This window comes from Miniopterus natalensis, chromosome 1, assembly GCF_054644295.1.
Source record: "Miniopterus natalensis isolate mMinNat1 chromosome 1, mMinNat1.hap1, whole genome shotgun sequence".
Lineage (NCBI taxonomy): Eukaryota > Metazoa > Chordata > Mammalia > Chiroptera > Miniopteridae > Miniopterus > Miniopterus natalensis.
The window spans coordinates 76,236,743-76,262,456 of NC_142081.1; the positions used below are offsets into that span (position 1 = coordinate 76,236,743).

General features: G+C 42.8%; 1 protein-coding gene across 1 annotated transcript in view; it reads left to right on the forward strand.

The window, feature by feature from the left end:
- Window positions 1–25,714, forward strand: part of AKAP6 (A-kinase anchoring protein 6) — a 518,419-nt gene that overhangs the window by 487,248 nt on the left and 5,457 nt on the right. Inside the window, exon 14 of the mRNA XM_016209490.2 lies at window positions 21,145–24,558. Within this exon, the coding sequence (XP_016064976.2) occupies window positions 21,145–24,519 (3,375 nt within the window). The 3' untranslated portion in view covers window positions 24,520–24,558. The remainder of the gene's footprint in view (window positions 1–21,144; window positions 24,559–25,714) is intronic.

Genomic DNA, 25,714 nt, shown 5'->3' on the forward strand with positions numbered 1-25,714 from the left:
ACTGGATAAGACTGCTATGACTCCCCATCTTGGTGGGGTGGCTTTCTGTAGTGGGTATCTTGTGGGACCCAGTGTTGTAGTCTCCTTGATCTTCTGAGCTGTGTGCTTCAGAGATGTCCTTTGTGTGAGTTATGTGGGCCCTCCTGTTGTAACTGGGTCTTGATTGCTATAGTCCCATTCATGGGTTGGTTAAACTCTCAAGCTGGTTGACTGTGAGACTCAACCCTGACCACAGTGTGCCAGCTGTTGCAGTTTCTCCCAATGTAGATGAAAGCAAACAAGCCCCCAGCTGCTCTAGGCCAGGCAACTGGGTTTCTTAGAGTTACTTCAATGAGGGGGACCACAAAAGCAGAAGTCTTCCTTCCCTCAGTTTGATTTTATCCCCAGCAACCTTTTCCAGCCATTGCATTTGTTTCTTTTCTCCCTTCTTTATCTTTAATGGATATTTTATATGATTCCATTTTGTCTTCTATTTAGCATATCAATTATATTTCTCTCTAGAAAATTTTTAGTGCTTATCTTGGATCTCACAATATACATTTTAAACTAATCTACCTTCAAATAACATGGTATTGTTTCACATATATATATCATGCTGATAACTTTTTTTATTTAATTCTCACCTGAGGAGATTTTTTCCATTACTTTTTTTAGAGAAAATGGAAGGAGGAGAGAGAGAAAGAGAGAGAGAGGGAGGGAGAGAGAGACACACACACATCAATTGGTTGCTCCCCTGCACATGCTCCCACCAGGGCTAGGAATTGAGCCTGCAACCCAGGCACAGACCCTTGGCCGGAATTGAATCCAGGACCCTTCAGTCCATGGGCCGATGCTCTAACCACTGAGCAAAACTGATCAGGGCTTGTGCTCATAACTTTTAGCAGAGCAGTCTCAATGCTTCCTCCCATCTCATATGACATTGCTGTCATTTATCTCCTAAAACATTGCTACTATTACTACTTTAAATAAAGATTAGCTTTTAGATCAATTAGGAATAATAAAGATGAAATATTTTATTCTACCTTAATTTATTTCTTTTCTCATGTGTTCTCCTTTATACAGGTCCAAGTTTCTGACATATAATTTCTCTTCTTTTTGAAGAACTTCTGTTAACATTTTTTGTAGAGCAGGTCTGCTACAATGAATTCCTTCAAGTTTTATTTGTCTGAGAAAGTTTTATTTCTCCTTTTCTTTGAAGGATAATTTTCTGGTTATAGAATTACAGATTAATGTTTTTGTTTCTTTTGATAATTCAAATATTTCATTCTAATCTCCTTGCTTTCATAGTTTCTGATGAGAAGTCCACTGTAATTCTTGTAATTGTTCCTCTACAGGTGAGGTTTTCCAAGGTTTTTCTTTGTCTTTGGTTTTCTGCAGTTTGAATATAATTTGCCTCGGTGTAGAATTTGTTGGTGTTTATTCTGCTTCCTGGCTCAGTGGCTTTGTGTGTGTCATTATTTTTGGAATATTTTCGGCCATTCCACTTTAAATATTTCTTGTCCTTCATTCTCTCTTTCTTCTCTTTCTGGTATTCCAATTACAGATATATTGTACCCTTTGAAATTGTCTCAAAGTTATTGGATGTTTCCTTCTTTTTTATCACTCTTTTTCTATCTGCATTTTAGTTTGGAGTTTTTTGTTGACCTATCTTCAAGGTCATCAGTTATTTCCTTGGCCATGTCCAGTATACTAAGTCCATCAAAGGCATTCTTCACTTCTTCTATAGTCTTTTAAAAATTTCTAAGCTTTCCTTCTGAATCATTCTTGGAGTTTTCATCTCTCTGCGTACATTACCCATCTATTCCTGCATGTTATTTACTTTTTTCATTACTACCCTTAACATATTAATTATAGTCACTTAAAACTTTCTGTCTCTTAATCCTCAAATTTATGTCACAAGTGAGTCTGGTTCTGATGCTTGCTTGCTTTGTCTCTTCAGATTGTGTTTCTTCTTGCCTTTTAGCATTCCTTGTAATTTTGTTGTTGAAAGCTAGACATAATGTATCAGGGAATCAGAATTGAGGTAAATAGGACATTAACGTGAGATTTTATGTTAATCTGGCAAGGAGTTGTGCTATATTTAATGCTCTCCATAGCTTTAATTCTTTTACACTGAACTTCAAAGTCCTTTAGTGTCTTTGTTTTTGTCTCCTCTGTTACCTTTGAGGTTTTCTAAGAATTCTTCCTCAGACATCTACAAGCTATATTTTAGCTTAAATCCACTGCTATTATACTGGAACCCTACTGGTGTAGTGGTAATAAGTGAGGGAAGATAAGCATCCTATATTTTAAGATTGACTCAGTTTTAGTGGGCCTCTGTCCTTGGGCTGTGACCTCCATAAATGTTCTGTAGCTTCTCTAGCCCCTCAGATGAAATTGGAAGACTAGAGGGTGTGAAGTCAGAGAAATGCCCTTTTCCCAGGTGGGATAGGCTTTGAAGAAGTCTTTTGCCCTGGCAAAGTAGGCCTTGTTATTGAAAGTGTTTGGCTGTATTTCACAATGGTACCTCTTCCCTTCCCACTATCAGAATCACATGGGAATATTTCTTAGCACTTTACTGTGAGAACCTGCTGGCATCCTGGCAAGTAAAACCCAAGAAAATGTGGGTTTCCACTAAGATTATGGCCCCTAGAAGTTTTTCACTCTCAAACTGTCCACATGCAGCCTTCAGCAATTCATTAAAATTACTATTTAAGAGTAGCTACCAGTTAATGGCTCTAGAGGCTTCTGCTTCAGGTAAGTGGATCTCATCTGTGATTATCTGGATTCACTTGTGTCTACAGATTTCAAGGTAACAGTTTGCCTTGCAACCTTAGTTATCAGATGTATCCAAGAAAAGTCATAGATTTTCAGTTTGATCAGATTTTTCTTCCTTTGAAAACAGGGGCAACAATTTCCAAAGCTCTTTACCTGTCAGAGCTGACATCAGAAGTCCTCAGCACTGGTTTAAATGAAGGTCTCTGACCCAAGCTAGGGCTCCAGAGCTTAGTACCAGGTTCAGAAGAAGGGCACACCTGATCCAGGACTGTAGGATATAAATCCAGGAAAAATCGAAGATTCAGGAACAGGGTCGAGCAGGGCTAAGAACCCAATTTTTAGGAAGCATCAACCCCAAAGGGCCTGGGCAAGAGGTTGAAACCTAGCCTGAACCAGAAGGGTTGGACCAGACTGATTCTTGAAGGAGTAAAGCCCTTTTTAATACAGGATTTGAAGAAATGGAACTGTTAATGGTACACGTTGATTTGGGCTGGACTATAGCTTTCCATATCCCTTAGTAATTTTTGTGTGAAAAATTGATGACTGTTCTTTTTCTGTTCTTACTATCCTAATTCCAGTCCACTCCTGTTGCCACTACTCCTGTTGCCGCACTGGCAAAAAGCTAGGGTAGACTTTTTGCCAGTGTGCTTATTTCCAAGTAGCCTCTCCAGTCTACCCAGAATACCACTCCCTGTTGGGTTTCAATGACTGAAACATTGTTGTAATGATAATTTCCCACCAAGCAAGGATATGTTGTAGCTCCATTTTGCTCATAAATCAAAGCTAATTATACTCCAAGCCTCTATAGACTGGCTCCACTCTGACTACTGTCAACCTAAATAAGGTGCTAAACTGAGGTAAGCTCAAATAACCAGAAATTGAGTTCATTTGGGAATTGCAGAGGAACTGCAACTTGGAAATGCATGCTATAGCAAGCTACATATGAGTTTGCTGAGGGTTTAGGATGGACTATATTTATGAGCAAGGAGTGCAAAGAGGGAGAAGTCATTCAGAATCCAAGCAGTCAGTTCATTGGCTTGAGGACTGAGATTCTTGGCAAATGTTCATTGGTCAGGAGATAAGTCTTTGTCTTCTGTAAATCTGGCATTTACAGGAAATCAATGTTTCAGTTCTTAAGCTCCGTTCTGAGGGAGAAGTGAAACTGTGTTCCATTTTAGATTGAAATTCTTCCACACTACATGAATCTTTTACCCCAATAATTGTTTATCCAGTTCTAAATATCCAAAAATAAAAAAATAAAAATAGGCAAAGGATATAATCAAGAGATTTATAAAGTAATAAATACAAATGGTTATTAAACCAATGAATAAATAACCAATCTAACTAGTAATGAAAGAAATGTAAAGTAGCACAGTTTGTCATTTGTTACTTTTTAACCCGCCAATAAGAGGGAAAATTAGTGACAGATCCCCCTGTTGGAGAAGTGAGACTGTGTTGCGAACTGTCATAATTTTTAGCTATTTATCCATATATTAAAAAGTGTTCATACCCTTTGGCCTAATCCTTCTCAAATTTACTCTCACAAAATCTCAGCTATTGATATGAAGATGTCAATCACGTCTTATTTATAAAACCAAACATAATTGGAAACAGTAGGAATTTCTAATAATATTTATTCTAAGTAAACATTTAAATAAAATGTGAAATATTTAAAATCATTAAACATCATAGTTTTTAGGTCCTATTTGTTTTACTTTCTAAATAACTATAAAATTCATTCCGTTTTCCTTAACTGTGCACCACCTGAGGCCAACCTACCAGCATCTTTCATAAAGTGTTTAGGATACTGCCTGGCAGAGAGAAAGTGTTCAATGAATGGTTGCTGTTATTATTTCTATTCTTGCCTGTGCTACTGCAGTAGCCTCTCTCATTGCCTTCCCACATCAGCTTTTGCCCCTTTCCCAGTCCATTCTCTACCCTGTAGCCTGTGCAATCCTTTAAAAACACCAATCTCATTGTGTCAGCTTGCCTGCTTCTTCAGACTTATTTTCAGCCACATGTCCTCCCGGCAGGCCAGACCCACTGCCTGCAGCCAGGCCTCGCATGCACCGCACTCCATCCTGCCTAAGAGCCCATTCCTTCTGCCTTCCCCACGCACCCATACCTTGAGTTCCTGCCCCCCCAAATTCTTATCCTTCAGAAATCAGCTCAGGAGCCGCTTCCTCAGGCAAACTTTTCTTGACCTCCTAGATAGACTAGATCAAATTCACCTCTTACATCTTTACACAGGTGGCAATCTCACCTACTAGGTCCTAAAGCTAAATGTTGTCTGTTTCGTTCAGTAAATATGTGTTAAATAATTTTTTCTGAATCCATATTTATTGAATTAATTAATTAATTAATTAATTAATTAATGAGGGTGTCTAAAAAGTTTATAATCACTTGCTTTAGTCTGCTCATTTATTTTCTTCCCGTATCAGACTGACCTGAATTCAGTCTTCATTGACTCACTTTTCCATCTTCTCATATATCCATGGTTTTCCCAACCAAAGAAATGTTTAATTATATTTATGCGTGTATAGCTGACCAGCCAGGTACTCTGAATCAGTTAGAGGTGAGTTAAGGTATTAACCCCCTTGTCCCTCCTGGAGTCTGTGTGTGGGGGGGTGCAGGGTAGGGCTGGGAGGGAGCCCAGGCCGTCTGCCTTCTGCAGTGAGTAACCTCCTCCTTCCTTCCCAGTATGCGAGTCTGTATGAGCATTTTCTATGTCACTTGAAAACAGTTGGGAAGCACTGGTCTAGAAACAGTAGGTATTAGCCCCCGTACCAACCCCGGATCATGAAGCAGTAGCCGCATTTAAATTTTGATTGAAGAGAAAACATTTAGGTGGAAATGCCGATGGAGTCAAACAATTTTCTTGTCCTTCAGGAAGATGAGATTAACTCCAATTTTCTTTTTCATTCAGGTCTAATATTTTAGGTCTATTTTTTCACTTGAATTATATTTGTGATATTTTTTAACATATAAGTGACTAAGTTTACTGAATGTCAAAGAAAAGATTCTATGTCTAGTGGTGCAAGGGGTTAAAATTGAAATACCAATATTGAAAAATCTAATTTTTGCACAGAGGAGTGTAGCAGAGCAATATAGCACAGGCAGGCCCAAAGGTCTAAAGTCTGATAAACTAAATCTATTTTAACTTAGGTTAAATATTCTTGCCATAGCCAGAATACTCTACTGATGGTATTACTGCTGATTATGCAAGTATTGGATTCTGGATATGTAACCTATTTGCAAAGACAGTTTGTTGTCTGATTTCAATGGATCACGGAATTGGAAGGAACTGAAGTGCCCCTGAGCACAGCATTGTTCTGAGATCGGTCTACACAGAAATAGTACAGAACATGATCTTCACTCTCAAGGGATTTGCAAACTGTATGGAGCAATAGTAAGATAGCATTGACATAGATGAGACAATAATTATTCCAAACTGTGCTTGGGCTGAAAATGACAGCAACAATGACAAAACGCTGAAAGGTAGCTGAGAGGTGAGTCTGCGTTCAATTTACCTTTATGTCTGCTCAGTGCCTGGGCAGAACTATGTGATAGGGAGGGAGGGAGGGAGGGAGGGAGGGAGGGAGGGAGGGAGGGAGGGAGGGAGGGAAGGAAGGAAGGAAGGAAGGAAGGAAGGAAGGAAGGAAGGAAGGAAGGAAGGAAGGGAGGAAGGAATTGATCAACAAATGTAAATACTAAATTGTGTGGTTCTATCACTATTGTAAGAACCAAAGGAGAGGGAAATCACTGAGGGCTAAGTACCCAGAGAAATCGTTATAGAGGAGTTTAAGATAGAATTTTGAGAGATTTGGTGAGGGCAGTAGAAACCAAATTCATTCATTCATTAAAAAAATATTTATTGAGCTTTGGCCAGTGTGGCCCAGTTGGTTGGGCATGGTCCCGTGCACCCAAGGGTTGCCATTTGATTCCTGGACAGGGTACATGCCGGGGTTTCAGGCTCAATCCCTGGTAGGGGACATGCAGGAGGCAGCTGATCAATGTTTCTCTCTCTCTCTCTCTGTCCCTCTCCCTTCCTCTCTTTCTAAAAATCAATAAAAATATTTAATATATATATATATATTTATTTATTGAATACCTACTATGAACAGAGGCATGGTGACCTAAATGAGCAGGGGATATTTATGAGGCAGTTACTATGGAGAAGGTCATCTTTGGGGTAGCTTTCAATTAAATTTAAGTCATTTTTATATTACTACATTATAGGATGTCTTACAAGTCAGAATAATTTAGAAGAGAAAACGGCCACTGAAAGTTGCTTTTATTGTTTGTTTTGTTTAATGAGAGCAGTAATACAATGAAAGGGTTTATTTTAGGAAGCTTGGTTTGAAAGTGGTGTGTAGGACTATCCTGAACACATTGCTGCCCCTTCTGTTTTTAAAAAAGTCTAGGAATAGATTTTTTACAAACTTTCGTGGGGGTCTAGGAGAATGTTTAGTTGCCCTTTTAATAATAAATCTTTCGAGTGTATCTCATCTACTTATCTTGCTGCAATGCAATTTCATTTCTTGAGTCTAAAGTTGTGGAAATAGAGAGCTCTTTCATTAACTCAGTCATAGTAACTTTACAAATGCTATAGAAAATAAGTCCCTATATAGTCTTTCCCTCACCTGCTAAAATAACTCCAACTCCCTTAACCTTTTTCAAATAGTTTGTTTCTTCAATGTTGAAGAACATTCCTTGACTATTACACTTTAATGATATCTAACTCACTAGATTCTCCCACATGGCCCTGATTTCTTCCTTTGTTTTTACACTTACGCAACAGTGGGCATAATGACAATTCTAAAGATTAAGTGCTAGAAGCTCCCAAGATAATTCCAACTCAAGAACTCTTTTAGCATGTAAAGAAAAGTCAGCCTTGTCCAATGCAGAATAAAGAATTTTTAATATGGTGGAAGATAAAATATCTTGCAATCTCTTTATTCCTCACCATCATCATTTGTTAGGTATTACTTTCTTAGCTTTTCATATAGCTCTTGTCATCCCCAAGGACTAGAAGAGGGGTTATAGCAATATCCAGAAAGACGTCCCTTCCTCCCTAGCACACCTTTACATCTACCTACGGACAAGAAAGGTCAATCGATCTTTAGCAATTAGCACGTGCAGAAATAAGGAGAGAGGGTAAGTCAGCAGAGGTCTCTAGGCAAGTCCTGCCCCTGGATGGTGTTTCCTGATGGAGCCCTAATGGGCTCGAATGGCCCACTGGACTTCCCTTGGAACTCAGATTCCAATTAAAGATCACAGTTCTCAGCTGAAATCGTCAATAGGTTAGAAAGGGCTAGTTAGGAATTCAGGTGTCTTTGTCTATTAGTTATTCCTGTAAGATCACTAATTCACCTTGCCCAAGTTGACACACATAAAAATTGGTTTCACTCACAAGACGAAAGCACGGAATATTAGGGGACCCAAAATAACCTATGCCACTTTGCTCTTTTTCTTTTTCCTGTTTTACAGCCTTAAAGAACCCACTTCACATAAGGGAGTCCAATTTTCAAAAAGCAATTCCTCCATTTTCCCCCCTTTCTGAGTGGTACTCACACGGTAGCAGCGGTAAAATAAACAACGAGGTGTTGGATTTTGTTTCCCTTTGTCTCTATGACATTTGTGTCATCGCCGTAGCTCTAATCCATATTCAGGTCTTCCTGTTTGGTGTGCAGTAATATGTAAATCATCTCGCCAGCTGCATGGAGCAGTGTTTGTTTATTCTAGGTCTTTGGCACCGCACAGCACTGAATTTCTGCCAAAATGGGGCTGCTTCGGGGAGCACTCGTGCTCAGGGAGGAAGTTTTGAAAGGAAACGCAGATCGTGAGTCTTCACTCTGTGAAGCAGCAAAATCAAAACAAACTTTCTGTTTACTAAAATATCGGTATTATGAATGTAAAATAATGTGTTTGTTAAAATATAATGAGCAGGCTGCCCATCTCCAGGATGCTGGGTGTACATGGGTTTTGGAAATGAGGGCACAATGCTGAGAAAGCTGGTGCATTTTTATTCTTGGGAAAAAAGTAAGTGAAATGAAACAGACAGAGGCAGTATCTGGAAGTTGAAGGGGAAAAGAAATATTTTAACATGCATATTAATCTCTGGAAACACATGGCATTTACATGCATTTAAATGTGGACAGCTGTGGCGTTTAAGTGTTAAAAAATTTCATTAATGATGCATAGAGCTATCTACTTCTGTTGGCAGGCCTTTCAGTCTTCAATCTGACACTTCCTTTTTTACCCAGCAAGCTAATTTCCCCTCTTTTGTGAGGAGTAACTGTTTTCACACTGCTGCTTACCCAGCAAGCCTCCTTATTGTTTCATGGTTAATTATCTTCTCCAGTTTCACCTTCCCCAGGAGGGAGGGCCTCTTCCTCCCCAGCACTAATGAAAGCCCAGTTTTATGGGTACACTGTGTAAATAAACACAAGGTCTGATCAGTCAACATAATAAATGAGTTCCTAAAGTTTATGGAGTCACAGCTCATCTAGTGATTTTACTGAATAATGAGGAAAAATGATTAATATGGTGGGAGGGGGCACTTTAATTTTGAAGAAAAAAACGAAGGCTTTGTTGGCTCAATATGGAACCTACCTGCAGATAAACATAAGGGATCTCTATTTATCCAAATGTTCTTCATGCTTCCTAACTGCAGCGATGACATTGCCTGGAGAGTGTTTTACATAGAGTGGGCTTGAAAAATACTGTTGATTGGTAGGAGGTGGAGGTCACTTGGCATTGTATTTCCCTGATTATTGCTGTTTATTAAGAAAAAGCAGCAGCCAACCTGTATGTAGTCAAACTATGCTACACTCTGCTCTGACTGTAAGAAAAGCAGAGATGAGTCACATGCTACCCAGTGCTTACTGCCTAGAGTAGTAAATTCTGCAGGTTTGGCCCAGGTAATTAGCTCTGCTGTCCAGGCAATGTCCTACTTCCCTGGACTATAACCTGAGCATATTCCCTTAGTTGCCAGCACAAGGACCTGATATCTAAAGAGTTTGGGGCTCCTAGTCATTTTTGGTTATTTTCGCATTGCAAAGGGATTTTAAAGGATTTGGTGATTCTAAGCCTCTAATATTGCTTTTTAAAATGAATTCACATTTGGAGATCATTTTTCTTCTAGAGTGAAATTTACATTTCTTTGATTTGGGAACCTTAGATTGTTTTAAGGTCCTGACATTTCAAACAATCAAGAGCCTCCTTCACGAGAGCCCAGAGCTTCTATTCCAATCAAGACTGAGTTGCTAAATCTAATCAGATCTCAGGATCCTTAGTGTTTTTCCCTTGATATCTCAAAAAAAAAAAAAAAAAAAAAAAAAAATCCCCTGGAGATTCTACATTTTTAACACGTTTAAAGACTCTAGGAATCAGAAGTATAAAATGTCTTGGAAACTTACTTCAAAGATATGTTACCTTCTAGAAAATAATCCTGAAATTTCAAGTAACTTTTCTAGCATCAAGTATAACTTGCATACTCTCCAGTTATTTTTATGGAGACAGCAGTAACAGCTCAAGGGAGATGTGATCACAATTTTGAGACACATCAGTCCTCTCTAAGCCTAAAAGTAGTTATTGTTAAAGGAGGCTATTAAAGCAAAGATATAAATCAAATGAAATAAAATCAGATGGACAAATGAGGGTTAAGTCATCTTAAGAAAACAAATCATAGCTGACCTGACTGTTAATCATCTTAAACTTTGGGTCAGTCAAGGTGGTAAACTAAGAGAAGCAACAAGTTTGGTTGACCGGCAGAGATAAGATAGAAAAGAGATTAAAATGATAACTGCCATTTTTGGTGATTCTTAGTTTGCTTATTCAAAGTCGCCAATATTTTATTCTTAGGGTTTTTTTGTGGGTTTTTTTTTTTTTTTTGTCTGAACAGTGAATTATAATCACATTCTTAAAATCCAAAACCCAAACTCCATGCCCTGTTTATCTGAGAGGAGCAGCAAACACTAAAAACAGTAATAACAGGACGCTGGCTCTTAACGTGTACCTTGTTGAAAGTAAAAAGTTCTCTCAAATAATGAGTACTTTGTAAAGGGCGTGCATCGGGAGTGTGGGTGAACTCTGTTATCTGATGCTTGGCTCGGCAGGCAGACCTCAGCATGTGGGCACAGCGCTCCTTGTGCATGAGGCTGCCTCAGGAGCATGCCATAAATCTTGTATTCATAAAATCCGGTCTGAAAGTTGGGAGCCCAAGTCTGTGTCACAGAAAAGCCCATGTGTGAGCAAACTTCACTTGTTTACAGGACTGTCCTCCTCCTCTTTACTATGAATATACTCTGTAGGTTTTAAAATTGTAGGTTTTTATGAATGGAAGATTCTTAACATAAAGCAGGGACAGTAAGTATACTTTTCCCTACGGCAAAGGTGAGGCAAAAATTACATTCTGAGGTACAAAATTCAAATGTTATGTCAACCCCTGACAGTCAAAGGCAAACACCAACCCGCTAGAATAATGCCAGGAAAATGGGGCCAGGTGTTATCATTAGGGGGAAAAATGATTTATGTGACTTGGCACGTGGGTGGGTTGTCGTCCAAATAGGTTTACCGGGGGGTAGAATGCAGAAAATGCCACCATTTTATTGTAGCTGTTTTTACAACTTTATTGAAGTTATTATATTTTTTGTACTTGTTTGTTTCTGTTCTACATAATACCGAAGAGGTCAGATAAAGAAATCCCTTTTATTTAAAAATCTCTTCCGAAGTTTTTTGTTTTTTAGCTCATTTTTAAATAATTCTAAATTTAGGTATTTCCTGAAACTATGGGGAAAAATTTCAGGGAAACAGAATTGTGACTAAGAGGAGAAAAATAAACCAATTTTCCTATTCAGTCTATTCTGAGTATAATACACATTTCAATATGTTTGCATATAAAGCAGCGGTCAAGACAAAATAATTCAATCACCGATAGAAGTAGATTATTTTTCTTGTTACTTCTAGTAAAACAGTCAGAGTTGGGTGAGAAAGCAACTTTTCCTGTAGTGGATGCTTAACAAACACCAAAAAATGACCTATTGGTAATTAGCTTGTTTAAGGAAAACCTGTTGCCACCTAGCTGTAATACTACCAACGCGGAGGCTAACACAGAGATTATTTAGAAACTATGACAATATCTAAATTTATTTACTTTACTATGACAAACGTATTGTCTCTTAATCAAATATCAGAGCTTTGGGGCTGAAGTTCTAGGAAGGGGAGAGCGATGCGCTTACACTTTATGCGCCCTTCCCTCTCCTACGGAATGCCTTCCTACAGCTCCACAGTCACCCTGTTTGTAGAACCTCAGAGTTCTTGGCAGACCGATTCTTTCACATACAAAATCAAATTCAGAAGTGGTAAAAAGGATTTTCTTTTCTTTTGGTTTTAAGTAGCTCCAGGGTCAGGAAGGACTGTGGCCTCCGGGGCTGAGGGCAGAGGTGTTAGACTCACCGACCCCGTTCCTACAGACCCTGCGCCTCCAGCCTCTCCCCTGCGGCCTCTCCCCTGCGGCCTCCAGCCTCTCCCCTGCGGCCCCCAGCCTCTCCCCTGGGGTCCTCCAGCCTCTCCCCTGCGGCCTCTCCCCTGCGGCCTCCAGCCTCTCCCCTGCGGCCCCCAGCCTCTCCCCTGGGGTCCTCCAGCCTCTCCCCTGCGGCCTCTCCCCTGCGGCCTCCAGCCTCTCCCCTGCGGCCCCCAGCCTCTCCCCTGGGGTCCTCCAGCCTCTCCCCTGCGGCCTCCAGCCTCTCCCTTGCAGCCTCTCCCCTGCAGCCCTCCAGCCTCTCCCCTGCGGCCTCCAGCCTCTCCCTTCCAGCCTCTCCCCTGTGGTCCTCCAGCCTCTCCCCTGCAGCCTCCAGCCTCTCCCCTGCGGCCTCTCCCCTGCGGCCTCCAGCCTCTCCCCTGCGGCCCCCAGCCTCTCCCCTGGGGTCCTCCAGCCTCTCCCCTGCGGCCTCCAGCCTCTCCCCTGGGGTCCTCCAGCCTCTCCCCTGCGGCCCCCAGCCTCTCCCCTGGGGTCCTCCAGCCTCTCCCCTGCGGCCTCCAGCCTCTCCCTTGCAGCCTCTCCCCTGCAGCCCTCCAGCCTCTCCCCTGCGGCCTCCAGCCTCTCCCTTCCAGCCTCTCCCCTGTGGTCCTCCAGCCTCTCCCCTGTAGCCTCCAGCCTCTCCCCTGCGGCCTCCAGCCTCTCCCTTCCAGCCTCTCCCCTGTAGCCTCCAGCCTCTCCCCTGCGGCCCTCCAGCCCCTCCCCTCCAGCCTCTCCCCTGTAGCCTCCAGCCTCTCCCCTGCGGCCCTCCAGCCCCTCCCCTCCAGCCTCTCCCCTGTAGCCTCCAGCCTCTCCCCTGCGGCCCTCCAGCCTCTCCCCTGCGGCCTCTCCCCTGCAGCCCTCCAGCCTCTCCCCTGCGGCCTCCAGCCTCTCCCTTGCAGCCTCTCCCCTGCAGCCCTCCAGCCTCTCCCCTGCGGCCTCCAGCCTCTCCCTTGCAGCCTCTCCCCTGGGGTCCTCCAGCCTCTCCCCTGCAGCCTCCAGCCTCTCCCCTGCGGTCCTCCAGCCTCTCCCCTGGGGTCCTCCAGCCTCTCCCCTGTAGCCTCCAGCCTCTCCCCTGCGGCCTCCAGCCTCTCCCTTCCAGCCTCTCCCCTGTAGCCTCCAGCCTCTCCCCTGCGGCCTCCAGCCTCTCCCTTCCAGCCTCTCCCCTGTAGCCTCCAGCCTCTCCCCTGCGGCCCTCCAGCCTCTCCCTTCCAGCCTCTCCCCTGTAGCCTCCAGCCTCTCCCCTGCGGCCCTCCAGCCTCTCCCCTGCGGCCTCTCCCCTGCGGTCCTCCCTCCACGCCCGCTGCTGGGGGACAGGGAGGGTGGTGGCGAGCGCCCCACAGGGCACCCCGCTTCCGCCGCCGCTCCCCTGCACAACCGCCTCCGCGCTGCGCTCTAGCACATCCTGTGCTTGTCCCCCCCCCCCCCCCAGCCTCTCCAGGACCCGCCCTCGCTATGGTTACAAACGACTTGCTTCCCGCCGACTCAGTGGCTTGCCCGCACCTCCCATTGGTCTAACCGGCCCTGACCGTAACACTCTTGACACCCACTGCTGTAAAGAAGCCACCTCCCCTCAGCTTCGGGAGTACCGTACCAGTGGTTCCACCGGGTTTTCCGCTGCCCCTTTGCTGGCGGCCCCCCTGCTCTGAAGGGCCCGCAGCGCTGTACCCCATTCGCCTTTGCTCCTGACCCGCCCCTCTTCCTGCAGCGCTCCCTCCCCCACACTTTCTCTGAATTTCTTTCTTCTCAGGGTTGCCTGTATGCCCTTCAGAATAACAGGCAGGCGGACTTCATTGGCTAAGCCCGCAGCAGGGAGGCCTGCAGGGTGGCTGGAGGAAAGGCAGGGCGGGGGCACCCGTCCCCTGAGTCAGGGGCCCTGGGGCCCATAAGGAGGCTCGGGGTCAAGGTGAGCAAAGGCAGAGAGCATGTCAAGGAAAGTGGACTCAGAGGAGTCAAGTAAAATAAGGCGGGAGTCGATTCCGTTGCATCGGGCTGTCAGGCCACCGGTGATCCCGTCCGAGGGCGCAGAAGTGGGCTCCCTCAGTCACACTCCAGCCCCTGCTTCTCCTCGGAAGGGACTCTTGCACCCCAAGGAGCGACGGTCAACTAAGAGACCTACTATACCTTCCTTCAGCATTCCTGAGAATATGACATGCATGCAGACCAAACAAAGAAGTCTGTAGTAAAAAATTGCCTTTATTGATAATATATGCACAATGACATAAATAAATTCAGAAATATGACCTGTCGTAATATTTTTATTAAGCAAGGTTCACAATATAGAGTGATGAAGTCCTGCTGTGTTTGATGGTGTTACAGGCTCTGAAACTCAACAGGGCTGAGGACTCCTATTACCTTGTTTTTGTTTTTTTAACTGATGCGAAATTAACATAACATAAAATTAACCATTTTAAAGTGAGCGATTTAGTGGCATTGAGTACAGTCACAATGTTGTAAAAGTATCACCTCTATCTAGTTCCAAAACATTCTCATCACTCCGAAAGGAAACCCCACACCTGTTAAGCAATTACTCCCTACTCTCCCCTTCCCCAAGCTCCTGGTGACCACCAATTTTCATTCTGTCTCCAGGAATTCAGTTTAGTCTGGATAGTTCATATACATGGCACCACACAGTAAGGTTGACTCTTGAACAGCACAGGTGTGAACTGCATGGTCTACTTATGTGTGGATTTTTTTCAGTAAATAGCCCCTAAATGTATTTTCTCTTTTCTTATAATTTTCTTAATAACATTTTATTTTTTCTCACTTACTTTATTGTACGAACACAGTATATAATATATATAAAATATGTATAAATACTGCATATGTTAGCAGTAAGTCTTCCTGTCAACAGTAGGCTATTAGTAATTAAGTTTTGGGGGAGTAAAAAGTTGCATAGATTTTTGACTGTACTTGCAGGTTAGTGCCCTTAACCCCTGTATTGTTCAAGGGCCAACTGTATATGACTTTTTGTGTCTGGCTTTCTCTACTGAGCACAGTGTTTTTGAGGCTACTAGCTTTTATAACTGAGAGGTGGCACCAGCTAGAAAGTCAGAAATTCTCCAGGTGGTTTTGCCATGGCAGAGGTTAACCTCAGGACCTCCCCCTAGTTCCCTTCAACAGTTCATGAGACCATGGGCAAGTCTTTATCCCTTCAGTTCACTCAGTTCATGTATTTTGAGAACCTGCTCTCTGCAAGGCACTGTTTTAGGTGCGGGGGCTCTAGTGGAGACAGGACAGAAAAGAGACCCGTGGAGTATAGATCTGGGAGGAAAACCCCTACCTCCCATTATTGGACTCTCTTTTTGTCTCTGGTCCTACTGAGTACTAAGGCGATTTTTGCTATTGTAAACTTACTTTTAAAACATCTAATGGATTTTTTATTTTCAACGATTTCAGAAATATCTGTGTAATCAAGACTAAGAAATATGTACAACGTTGGTGATCATTTTAGTGATATTTGTGAGATAGCTCGGTGTTTTATTTGTCTGTTTCAAGTTTCTGATCAGCTTCATTATTGAAAAAGAGCATTCACTAGAACAGTTTTTGATCATTAATGTGAGATAGACTTTCAAAGGGTTTTCTGAGCTGAGACAAGTTACTTTAACGTGATTGTCAATCTGATAGATAGTGAGCAGTATTTGATTGCTGTAATGCGTCAGTTGTGATAGAATTTCACAGACAATAGATTTGCCTTTAAAAAAAAGATTATTTCCAGGAAATAGAAAGTCCTTGAGCTAAGGGCCTTGCTGAGGGACGGGCAGGTGTCCTTGCTCAACTAGTTATTCCTGAGGTTTGCCGAGTCAAAACAGGCAAAGACAAACCTACAGCCTATTTACAGTACAGTGGGAGTAAGGGCCTAAACCTTGCTGTTTATTTCATTGAATTCCATGCTAGTGGTTGTACTAAAGAGATTAGTCAACCAACCACCAGTTTTAATGCAAATGTTCTTACGGTTATTGAACAGTTAGCCTTTCTGTTCTACCGTCATCCTCTCACTTCAGCACAAGGCATATATGCTTACAGCTGCCAGTCATTGTACCCCTGCTGCGTGCCAGGCCCTCCCTGTAGGACTTTACAAATGTATTTTCACTTAAAGCTCTCAACAATCTCTAAGGTAGACAGGAGGTACTGTGATGATCTTGGATAAACCAATGTTGGAACTGTGCATATAGATGTTAAGTCACTTGTCCAGGATCACAGAACTGACATGGGGGGGGGGGGGGCAGGATTCAAACCCAGATCTGTTTGAGTTTCTAGCCCAAATCCCAAAATAGTTGATAAACAGTGATCATTGCTTTTTACTCGATTTATTTTTTCATCTATATTTTTTTTCTTGCTAACTCTGAGTCAATTCTCTGCCAAGCAAGACACAGAGTAATGTAAACTCTAAGTTTTCATAAAAGTTGTCTTTCCATTTTCTGAAAGCTAGCTGTTTGTTATGGTAGTTGATGGTTTTTTAAAATTTCTACCTAAGTCAGTTTAGGAAAATAAGTACTCATCTAATGCTCAGGCGCTTTGGTTTTAGATTCAGAGGTGGGTGCTAGGGAAAATATTGCCTCAAAAAATCAGAGTGGATATATGAAGGTTGGAATTTCCCCCCATTTCCATTGATTCCCCAACTTGGATATACAGGGTGTCCCCAAAATGTATATACACACTTTGAATAATTATAAAGGCAGTGTTTATTAAAATACATTTCATTTTCATTTAAAGCTATCAGCTATTAAAGTGTATATACATTTTGGAGGGACACCCTATATGCATGATTTTCTCCCTCCTGCTCATTGCCCCCTCAAACTGTGGGTCTGCTTTTTGCGTTATGGTAACTATTACAATTCAAACTGTTTATGCTTTTATCTTTTTTTTAATCATTTTTGTTAATTTTTTGTTGTTGTATTCTACTTTTCTACAGATAAATCCCTTCTCCCAGAGCTTTGCAAGCAGTATCATTCAGGAAACTCTAGGGTCTAGAATAAACAAGGGGAACACAAATTGCAAGACCTCCTATGTTTTTTTCCACTCTGAGCACCAAAACTTTGAGTGAAATCACAAAAAATCCTTTTCTTTTTGAGAGTCTTTAGATTTTCAAAAGATGCAACTTTTTAAAGGAAACTAAAGGAATCCTGAGGTAGCCATTTCAAATCTCTGTTGAGTTGTTTTATAGAATGCCAGGTTCCTTCATCTCCACCATTTAGCTGATAATATATTTCTTATCTCTTATAAAAATTCACCCTTTAACCTAAAATTTTAAGAAAATCCTAGAAATGCAATCTTGGGAGGCCTAACTCAATTAAAGACATGCAAGTAGAGAAGGAAGTTAATTTGGTTGTGTGTTACTTGCTGCAGCTAGAATCTTGGTTCCCTCATCATCATCATCACCATTTTCCCAGCCACCTTTAGTTACCTTCTCTGTATATACTGCGCTAATATAAATAACCCGCTTCCAAGAATAAAAATAAACTAGCACCAATTAATTCTACTTATTTCTCGGACAGATCTTTAAAGGGGTGTGTGTGTGTGTGTGTATATGTGTGTGTGTGTGTAATTATTTATATAAAGCCCTTGGGTTAGGCCGAAGTCCTGTACCAGTGAAGCAAGTTTATGAATGAAAGACCCTTGCATAAATTAATTTAATCCAGAATTACCTCTGGAATTGCAGACTCTCTATTGGAACCTCATGTACCACTGGCCGTTCTTTTGGTTCCAGCCAAGTATTCTTAGATTTTGCCCACATTTATTTTTTTTCTATGTGGGGATAAAAGAAGGGAGATGGGTTACCCTCCACACACCCCCATCCCTTGGGAATCCAGGCAGTCTGACTGCACAGCTCACCAGCTCATCCATTTTTGATTTATCACTTTATCAAAGACAGGAACACTTGTGTGTGTGTGTTTTAAGTATCAGACCATTCCTCTAGAAAAAATAACAACAAAAATGGTTAATTAGCTTGAACATTATTGACTGTGTTGGGCTATCATCAAAGAGAGCATTCAACCAAATAATTGTCCTACCATTTATATTACTCTATACATATATCTTCTGTTTCAAAGATAACTTTTTAGTCGTATAAATATTCTAATGTCTTTCCTCTTGGAAACGTTTCCCACATTTTTGCCCCCAGGGTATGTTTTATGTTTGAGGTTAAATCTTGAGGAAATGGAGATTTTATTGAAAATATTGACATAATTTAATCCACAAGAGAAAAGAATGAATGAGAGCAGAGTGAGTAGTGCTTTTCTAATATGCAAAGTTAAAGTCTAAAGTGAACAATTTGCTAAGGGATCTTGTCAGATATCCCTGGAGTTGACATACAAAAAAAAATTTCAGAAATTAAAATAAATTGATTTATAGGAGAGAATTAAGAAGGGGGAAAGGCAATAGAACCTAAAGTTTAATAATTTTTTGTGGAAATTTTCCACTCTAACTACTTTACTGAACAGAGGATGTGTTCTTTTAGGTGCTGCTGTAAGTTTTATGCTTTCTTAGGCTTGCATTTGTAAAGCCGATAAGGCAGCATTTGGTCAGAAAATGACTGTGTCATGGAAGATGAGTCCGAGCTCCCGGCACAGATCCAGATGGCACAGTCCCTGCGTCTCGTGTGAGCCCCTGTGTGGGACTGTCATCGAAAATCTGTGCTGCTCAATGTTCGAGTCAACCAGAGAGTTACAAGGAGACCTCCTTTGAAAGACTAGTTCAATTATTTATTAGTACTCTCCAAGTATAGTGTCAGCCAAGATAGTATTTGAAATTAATATACTATTTGATTAGACTGATTGATTGTTCCTGCAGCTGAAGATTTTAACATTCATTAGCCATACTAACCAGTCATTAGTATTGCCGTTATCAGCAGGCAAAGAATAAACAGAAATTCTAATAAAAATTCATCCCAGTGAATGTACTCCATACCTAAGCGAGCGTGATGAGCGCCGGTGTGCTAAATTAACTGCCGCGGCATTGGCAGCGGGAAAGATTGCTGTTATAAAATTTAAAAATATCCCTTAATTAATGTTTACTTAGTAACCGGACTCTCTTAAACTTAAGTAGGCTATACAGATAATCTCTTACGTATCCAGTATAATAAAGTGCTAATGGGTATTTTATACTTAATGTGTCCATGTGGTATCCTTTAACTATTAGTTTCAGGAAGGATTGAGGACTTAGAAAGTTCTGCTAATGTTTTGCTGGTGAAGGCTTCTCCCCTCTCCTGGGGAATAAAGCATTAGGCCCGTTTTTTCCAACCGGACTGTTAGAGTGGATCTGAATTGTAATGCAAATATGCTGACCCGTTATACTGTATGACGCCTCTCTCTGCCTACCCTGGCATGAATCCCTGTGGTCTTGAGAGCAACTCGAAAGGACTGATGAGAAGGAGGGAAGGAGGGAAGGAGGGAGGCAGGGAGAACCCTTTACGAGTGGACTCAAGGCCACCCTAGAGCACTTCCACGTGCATTGAGAATCACAGCTGCCTTATACTGACTGCCCCCCAGCCCTTCATAGGCAGTGGCTCCTTTAGTGCTCAGAATTATCCTGAAAGACAGTGCTCGCCCCCTTTAACAAGTAATATGAGGAGACTGGTGCTCAGATGAGGGGTTAAGCAACTTGGCCAGAGCCATGCAGATCGGCCGCAAAATCAGCACTTCAAGCCCTCCGCAGTTCCCGAGCCACGCTCTTCCGCCTGGCTACCCCGCACAAGCACGCACGCAACAGCCAGGTTCCGTCTGAGTTTCTGTCTATGGTTGAGCATGACAGGGCCTGGAGCACCTATATCACCTCTCTTGGCTTTAGCATGAATCCGGACAGCTGGACAGCAAGTGAGGATGGTGAAGGATTCTGGACAGAGTCCAAGAGCCAGTTCAGCTACTGCTGTGTCCCAGAATGTGTCAAGCGCCACCTAAACAGGGTTAAGCTGGGAAGCCCAAGCCAAGATCCAGGGTCCCAGCTGTGCAGGCAGAGAACAGCACAGGAGAGTCTGAGCTACCGCATCCTCGGGAGCCGGGCAAGTCTGCAGGTAGTTGTTATTCTAGGGCTGAAGGAGGGCTAGTGGGGGAGGTTTCCAAGCAGGGCTGAATATAGGGAAACAAGTCAACAAGGGCCAAAGTAGAATCTCTGATGGAGAGAGAGGTGGGGAAGAGAGGGACTGAGAACTGTGATTAAGGGCCTGCCCTGGAGCACTGGTGCCTGAGACTCAGGGTCCAGGAAGATGCAGGTGAGGAAACAGCCCAGCGTTGCTCATCTTGGGTCTGATTGGGAGCAGGGCCAAATTCCACAGAGGCGTTGCCCTGAAAGGGAAGGCGGAGCAAAGGAAAGACTGGAGAGCCTCTGGAACCTGAATGGCTCCACGGGGGGCTACATCTTTATTCTATGTCCCCAGGCAAAAACTGCCTCAAGTGGAGAGCCCAGGAAGGGCAAGAGGGCTTCCCCGTAGGTGGCTGCAGATAGTCTTCCACAGTGGGCTCCAGAACCAAGTGTCAGAGTGAATGTGCCTTAAGAGATGTCACAGGCTCTACTTTTTCTTTTTTTTTTTTTTTACCTTCGTATACCTGAGTTTTATCTTCACCCAATCCAAGGCTTAAAATGTAGAAGAATCAATAGGAAATGGTTAATTCCATAAATTACAACTTGACTATAATCATCTTACATTTTAATCTATGTTATTGCCTTCGGTGACAAGTTACTATCGATAGAACAGCCTGTTTTCAATAATTTCGGATGTTATTCCAGGGAGGAAAGGGCTGATAATTATGCTCTCTCTCAAATCTACGCTTGGAGCAAGTTTCTTTCCTGACTCCCCCGAGAGATTTCGAACCGGTAAAATGTTCCCGCTCGTGTTCCCTGATTCTTCTTTGTTTCCTCTCCCTGCACAGGAGGCTTTGAATGTGATTGACCCCGGCTTGATGGACCTAACTGGGGCCAGCGAGGACGCCCTCGAATGGGATGAAACTGATATAAGTAACAAGTTAATCAGTCTGAATGAAGAAACGAACGACCTCGACCAAGAACCCCAGCCCGTCAGGCCTCCCCTAAAACTTGAAGAGACAAGTAGTGAGGACCCCGGTTATGAAGAAGAGGCAGGCGACCGTGGGGGGTCTCAGTATGCCCCAAGTGTTACTGCCCCCTCCAGTCCCCACATTTACCAAGTATACAGCCTCCACAATGTGGAGCTCTATGAGGACAACCACATGCCATTCCTGAAAAGTAATCCAAAGCTCTCCAGCATGACACAGCCTAGTGTTTTAACTAAGAGTCTCAGTAAAGACTCCTCATTTTCATCTACCAAATCTCTGCCAGATCTTCTGGGGGGTTCCAGTTTGGTGAAGCCCTGCCCATGCCACGGAGGAGACATGAGCCAGAATTCAGGCAGTGAGAGTGGAATCGTCAGTGAAGGAGACACGGACACCACGACTAACTCTGAAATGTGCTTGCTCAATATGGCAGATAGGTCCCCTAGTAACCCTGAAACCGAACATCTGGACCCACAAATGGGGGATGCCATTAATGTGTTAAAGCAAAAATTTAAAGATGAGGAAGAAGCCATTAAGCTTCCAAATAGCTCTCAGTCATCCATTTCACCAGTGGGTCGTGTAAATGGAAAAGTTGGAGATTTAAACAGTGTTACCAAACATACCCCTGGTTGTTTGGGAGAAGAGTTACAAGGGAAACATGATGTGTTTACATTTTATGATTACTCATACCTCCAAGGCTCAAAACTCAAATTACCAATGATCATGAAACAGTCACAAAGTGAAAAAGCACATGTAGAGGATCCCCTGCTTCATGGCTTTTATTTTGATAAAAAGTCCTGCAAATCTAAACATCAAGCTACAGAGTTACAACCAGATGCACCTCCCCATGAAAGGATTTTGGCAAGTGCACCCCATGAAATGGATCACAATTCATATAAAAGTGGTGATGTGGAGAAGACGTTCACCGGCACGCAGAATGCCAAACAGCTCTCCCTTCTATCTCATAGTTCATCTGTCGAGTCCCTTTCTCCAGGGGGTGATTTATTTGGATTGGGCATCTTTAAAAATGGCAGCGACAGCCTCCAGCGAAGCACTTCTCTAGAAAGCTGGTTGACATCCTATAAAAGCAATGAAGATCTTTTTAGCTGTCACAGCTCTGGGGATATAAGTGTGAGCAGTGGCTCAGTTGGGGAACTGAGTAAAAGGACATTAGATCTCCTGAATCGTTTGGAGAATATCCAGAGCCCCTCAGAGCAAAAGATAAAGCGGAGCGTTTCCGATATCACTCTTCAAAGCAGTTCCCAAAAGATGTCGTTTACTGGCCAGCTGTCATTGGACATAGCATCTTCTATCAATGAGGACTCCCCGGCATCTCTTACAGAACTTAGCAGCAGTGACGAGCTCTCCCTTTGCTCAGAGGATATTGTGCTACACAAGAACAAGATCCCGGAATCCAATGCGTCGTTCAGGAAGCGCCTGACGCGGTCGGTGGCTGATGAAAGCGACGTCAACGTCAGCATGATCGTTAATGTCTCCTGCACCTCCGCTTGCACTGATGATGAGGACGACAGTGACCTCCTCTCCAGCTCTACCCTCACCTTGACGGAAGAAGAGCTTTGCATCAAAGATGAAGATGATGACTCCAGTATTGCAACAGATGATGAAATTTACGAAGAATGCAACTTGATGTCAGGACTGGACTATATAAAGAATGAACTGCACACCTGGATTAGACCAAAACTTTCCTTGACTAGAGATAAGAGAAGGTGTAATCTCAGTGACGAAATAAAGGGCAGTAAGGATATAAGTAGCAGTGAGGTGACAAATCCCTCTGATACTCTGAGCATTGAGGCCCTTCTAAATGGCTCCATAAAACATCTCTCTGAAAATAATGGGAACGGTAAGAATGTATCCCACATCCATGAGTTAGGAACAAAAGGTGAAAATAAGAAAAATATTTTCAAAATTAATAAGGATCCATATGTGGCTGACGTGGAAAATGGTAATGTCGAAAGTACTCCAGAAAGACAGAAGGACAAACTTCATGGGATTTCAAAGGAATCAGAAAATCTTGATTCAGCCAGGAAGAGGATTTCAGAGAGTGAGCACTGTAAGTGCAAAGCATCTGGGGATAGCTCTGATGATTCAGACATGGCTGGAAAGGAATCTGTCTCCCAAACTGTAAGACATCTCCCAAAGAAATGTCAAAACCACCACCATTTTGAAGATCAAAGGCCTGCTTCTACTCCCACTGAGAAGTCTTGCCCAGAAATGCCTTCGGAAATCAGAGTCATCAATAGACACGACTCCGATGTACTGAAATCTTCATGTGATGATGCGCTAAGTGTGGCTGGGAAATCTGCTGGTTGTTGCCCAGCCCTTGAACAAAATGAAACAGAGGAAGACGCCTCTGTGGGTGACAACACTTCCTGTTGCGACTGTGAGCCAGATATTTTCCATCAAAAAGATGCTGAAGATTGTTCAGTACATGACTTTGTTAAGGAAATCATTGGCATGGCTTCAACTGCCCTAAAAAGTAAATCTCAACCTGAAAATGAGGCAGCCACTCCTACGTCATTAACTCAAATCAAGGAGAAAGTGTTAGAACATTCTCACCGGCCCATCCAGCTGAGAAAAGGGGACTTTTATTCCTACTTATCTCTCTCATCTCATGACAGTGATTGTGGAGAGGTCACCAGTTACATAGAAGAGAAGAGCAACACTCCTTTGCCGCTGGACATTACTGACTCTGGCCTAGAAGACAAGGAAGACATTGAATGCTTCTTTGAGGCCTGTGTCGAGGGCGACCCTGATGGAGACGAGCCCTGCTCCTCCAGCGCTCCTCCAGGTGAACCTGCAGGTGACCGCGAGGCTGCGGTGCCCTTACAAGCCGCAGAGGGCTCTTCTAGGTGCAGTGATATTTCTCTCTTAGCTGATGACGCAGACATGGCTCTTGCAGGTCCTCCCCTTCAGAAAGGATCTGATGCTGGAAAGGAAGTGGCTGGCTTACCCCAAGCTTCCAGTGTCTGTGGAGAAAGCTCAGGGTCCGCTACTCCTTCAAGGCTGGGCAGTGAAAAAGAAAGTTCAGAAAACCCAGGTGAGTCTGGAATGCCAGAAGAACACAGTGCTGCTTCAGCCAAGTCTAGAGTCCCGGGGCTCTCCTCAAAGGCAAAGCAGTCCAAAGACAAGGCCGCACTGCTTCCCAACCCCGAAACTGTAACCTGTGAAGATCTTCTAAACCTTGATGAAGAACGACATAGAAATATGCATAGGTAGACTGACCTTCTCCAAGCATGAACATCATCTCATCGAAAGGTAAGGGGGGAGGGTGGGGGGGGTGGGGGGGGAGAGGCATAGAGGGGATAAGTGGTGTTGGAAAAAAATTAAATTTTAAAAAAGGAAAAGTACGTATAGTTCTCATGTTTTTAATACACATTTAAAATATTTTTAGCATATATATGTGTGTGTGTGTATACACACAGGCACACACACGCTTAAAATATGAGCTTGAGTCAGCAAAGCCATGATGGGAGAAAAGACCAGTTAGAATATCTGGTCATGGCAGATATTTATCTGCAGAAGACATTTAGTTGAAAGAAATACTCCCAACAATGCAAGTAACTGTGAAGCAAAAAGGGGACAAACAGTCACAAATGACATTTTTAGTGACATTAACTTATTACAACATTCTGGCAGGAAGAATACAAAATTTGAGGAAGTAGCCTAATAACTTAAGGCCTCAAATTCTTCCACTGAGGGAAGAAAACCCAGTTCTCCAAATTGCAGTTATGCCCTCTGATCAAAACGCATGCCCACCTCCCTCCTGCCTGAAGATGAACAGTGATTAGGTTAAAGGTTGCGTCTCCTGATCTGGGCCTTCCTTTAATGCTTCTGCTTAAAGGAACTATCGTCACATTTGCTTCCCCAGTGGAAGGCTGTGCTGTGACAACTCCTCATCACGGCCAAGCCTGAGGAGTCACACGGGAGGGGAAAGTGTATGTTAAAGAAGAGGCTTTTGTTTATCCACGCAGACTGAGAACAGGCCCAGAAAGCAAATGCACAGAGAATTCCCGCCAAGTTAATGGTGTTTTGATAAAAACGGAATTTCTGAATTTTGCCTGAAGGTGACAGGCTGATTTCCATTCACTTTTTTAAGAAAGTCATTCCACTCTTCTTGCTTAATAAGACAGCTATTGATTGATAATTCTGAGATGGTGATAGAGTTCTCAAAGTGACACAAAAATTCTGTCATTTCCCATTTCCAAGCCCCAGTGATAAATATACTATCTCAATCATGTTTAAAGAAAAGTTGAGCTTTTGAACGTGAGAGTTGTATTTTACCAAAGTTGAGGTGCCAAGTGCCATTGCCACCCCCACTCCTGCAGCTTAATGTCGTAACCTAAACTTGTGCTATAGGAAATGAATTACAGAAGCAATCTACCCTAATTTGTTAACTTATTCAAATAACAGT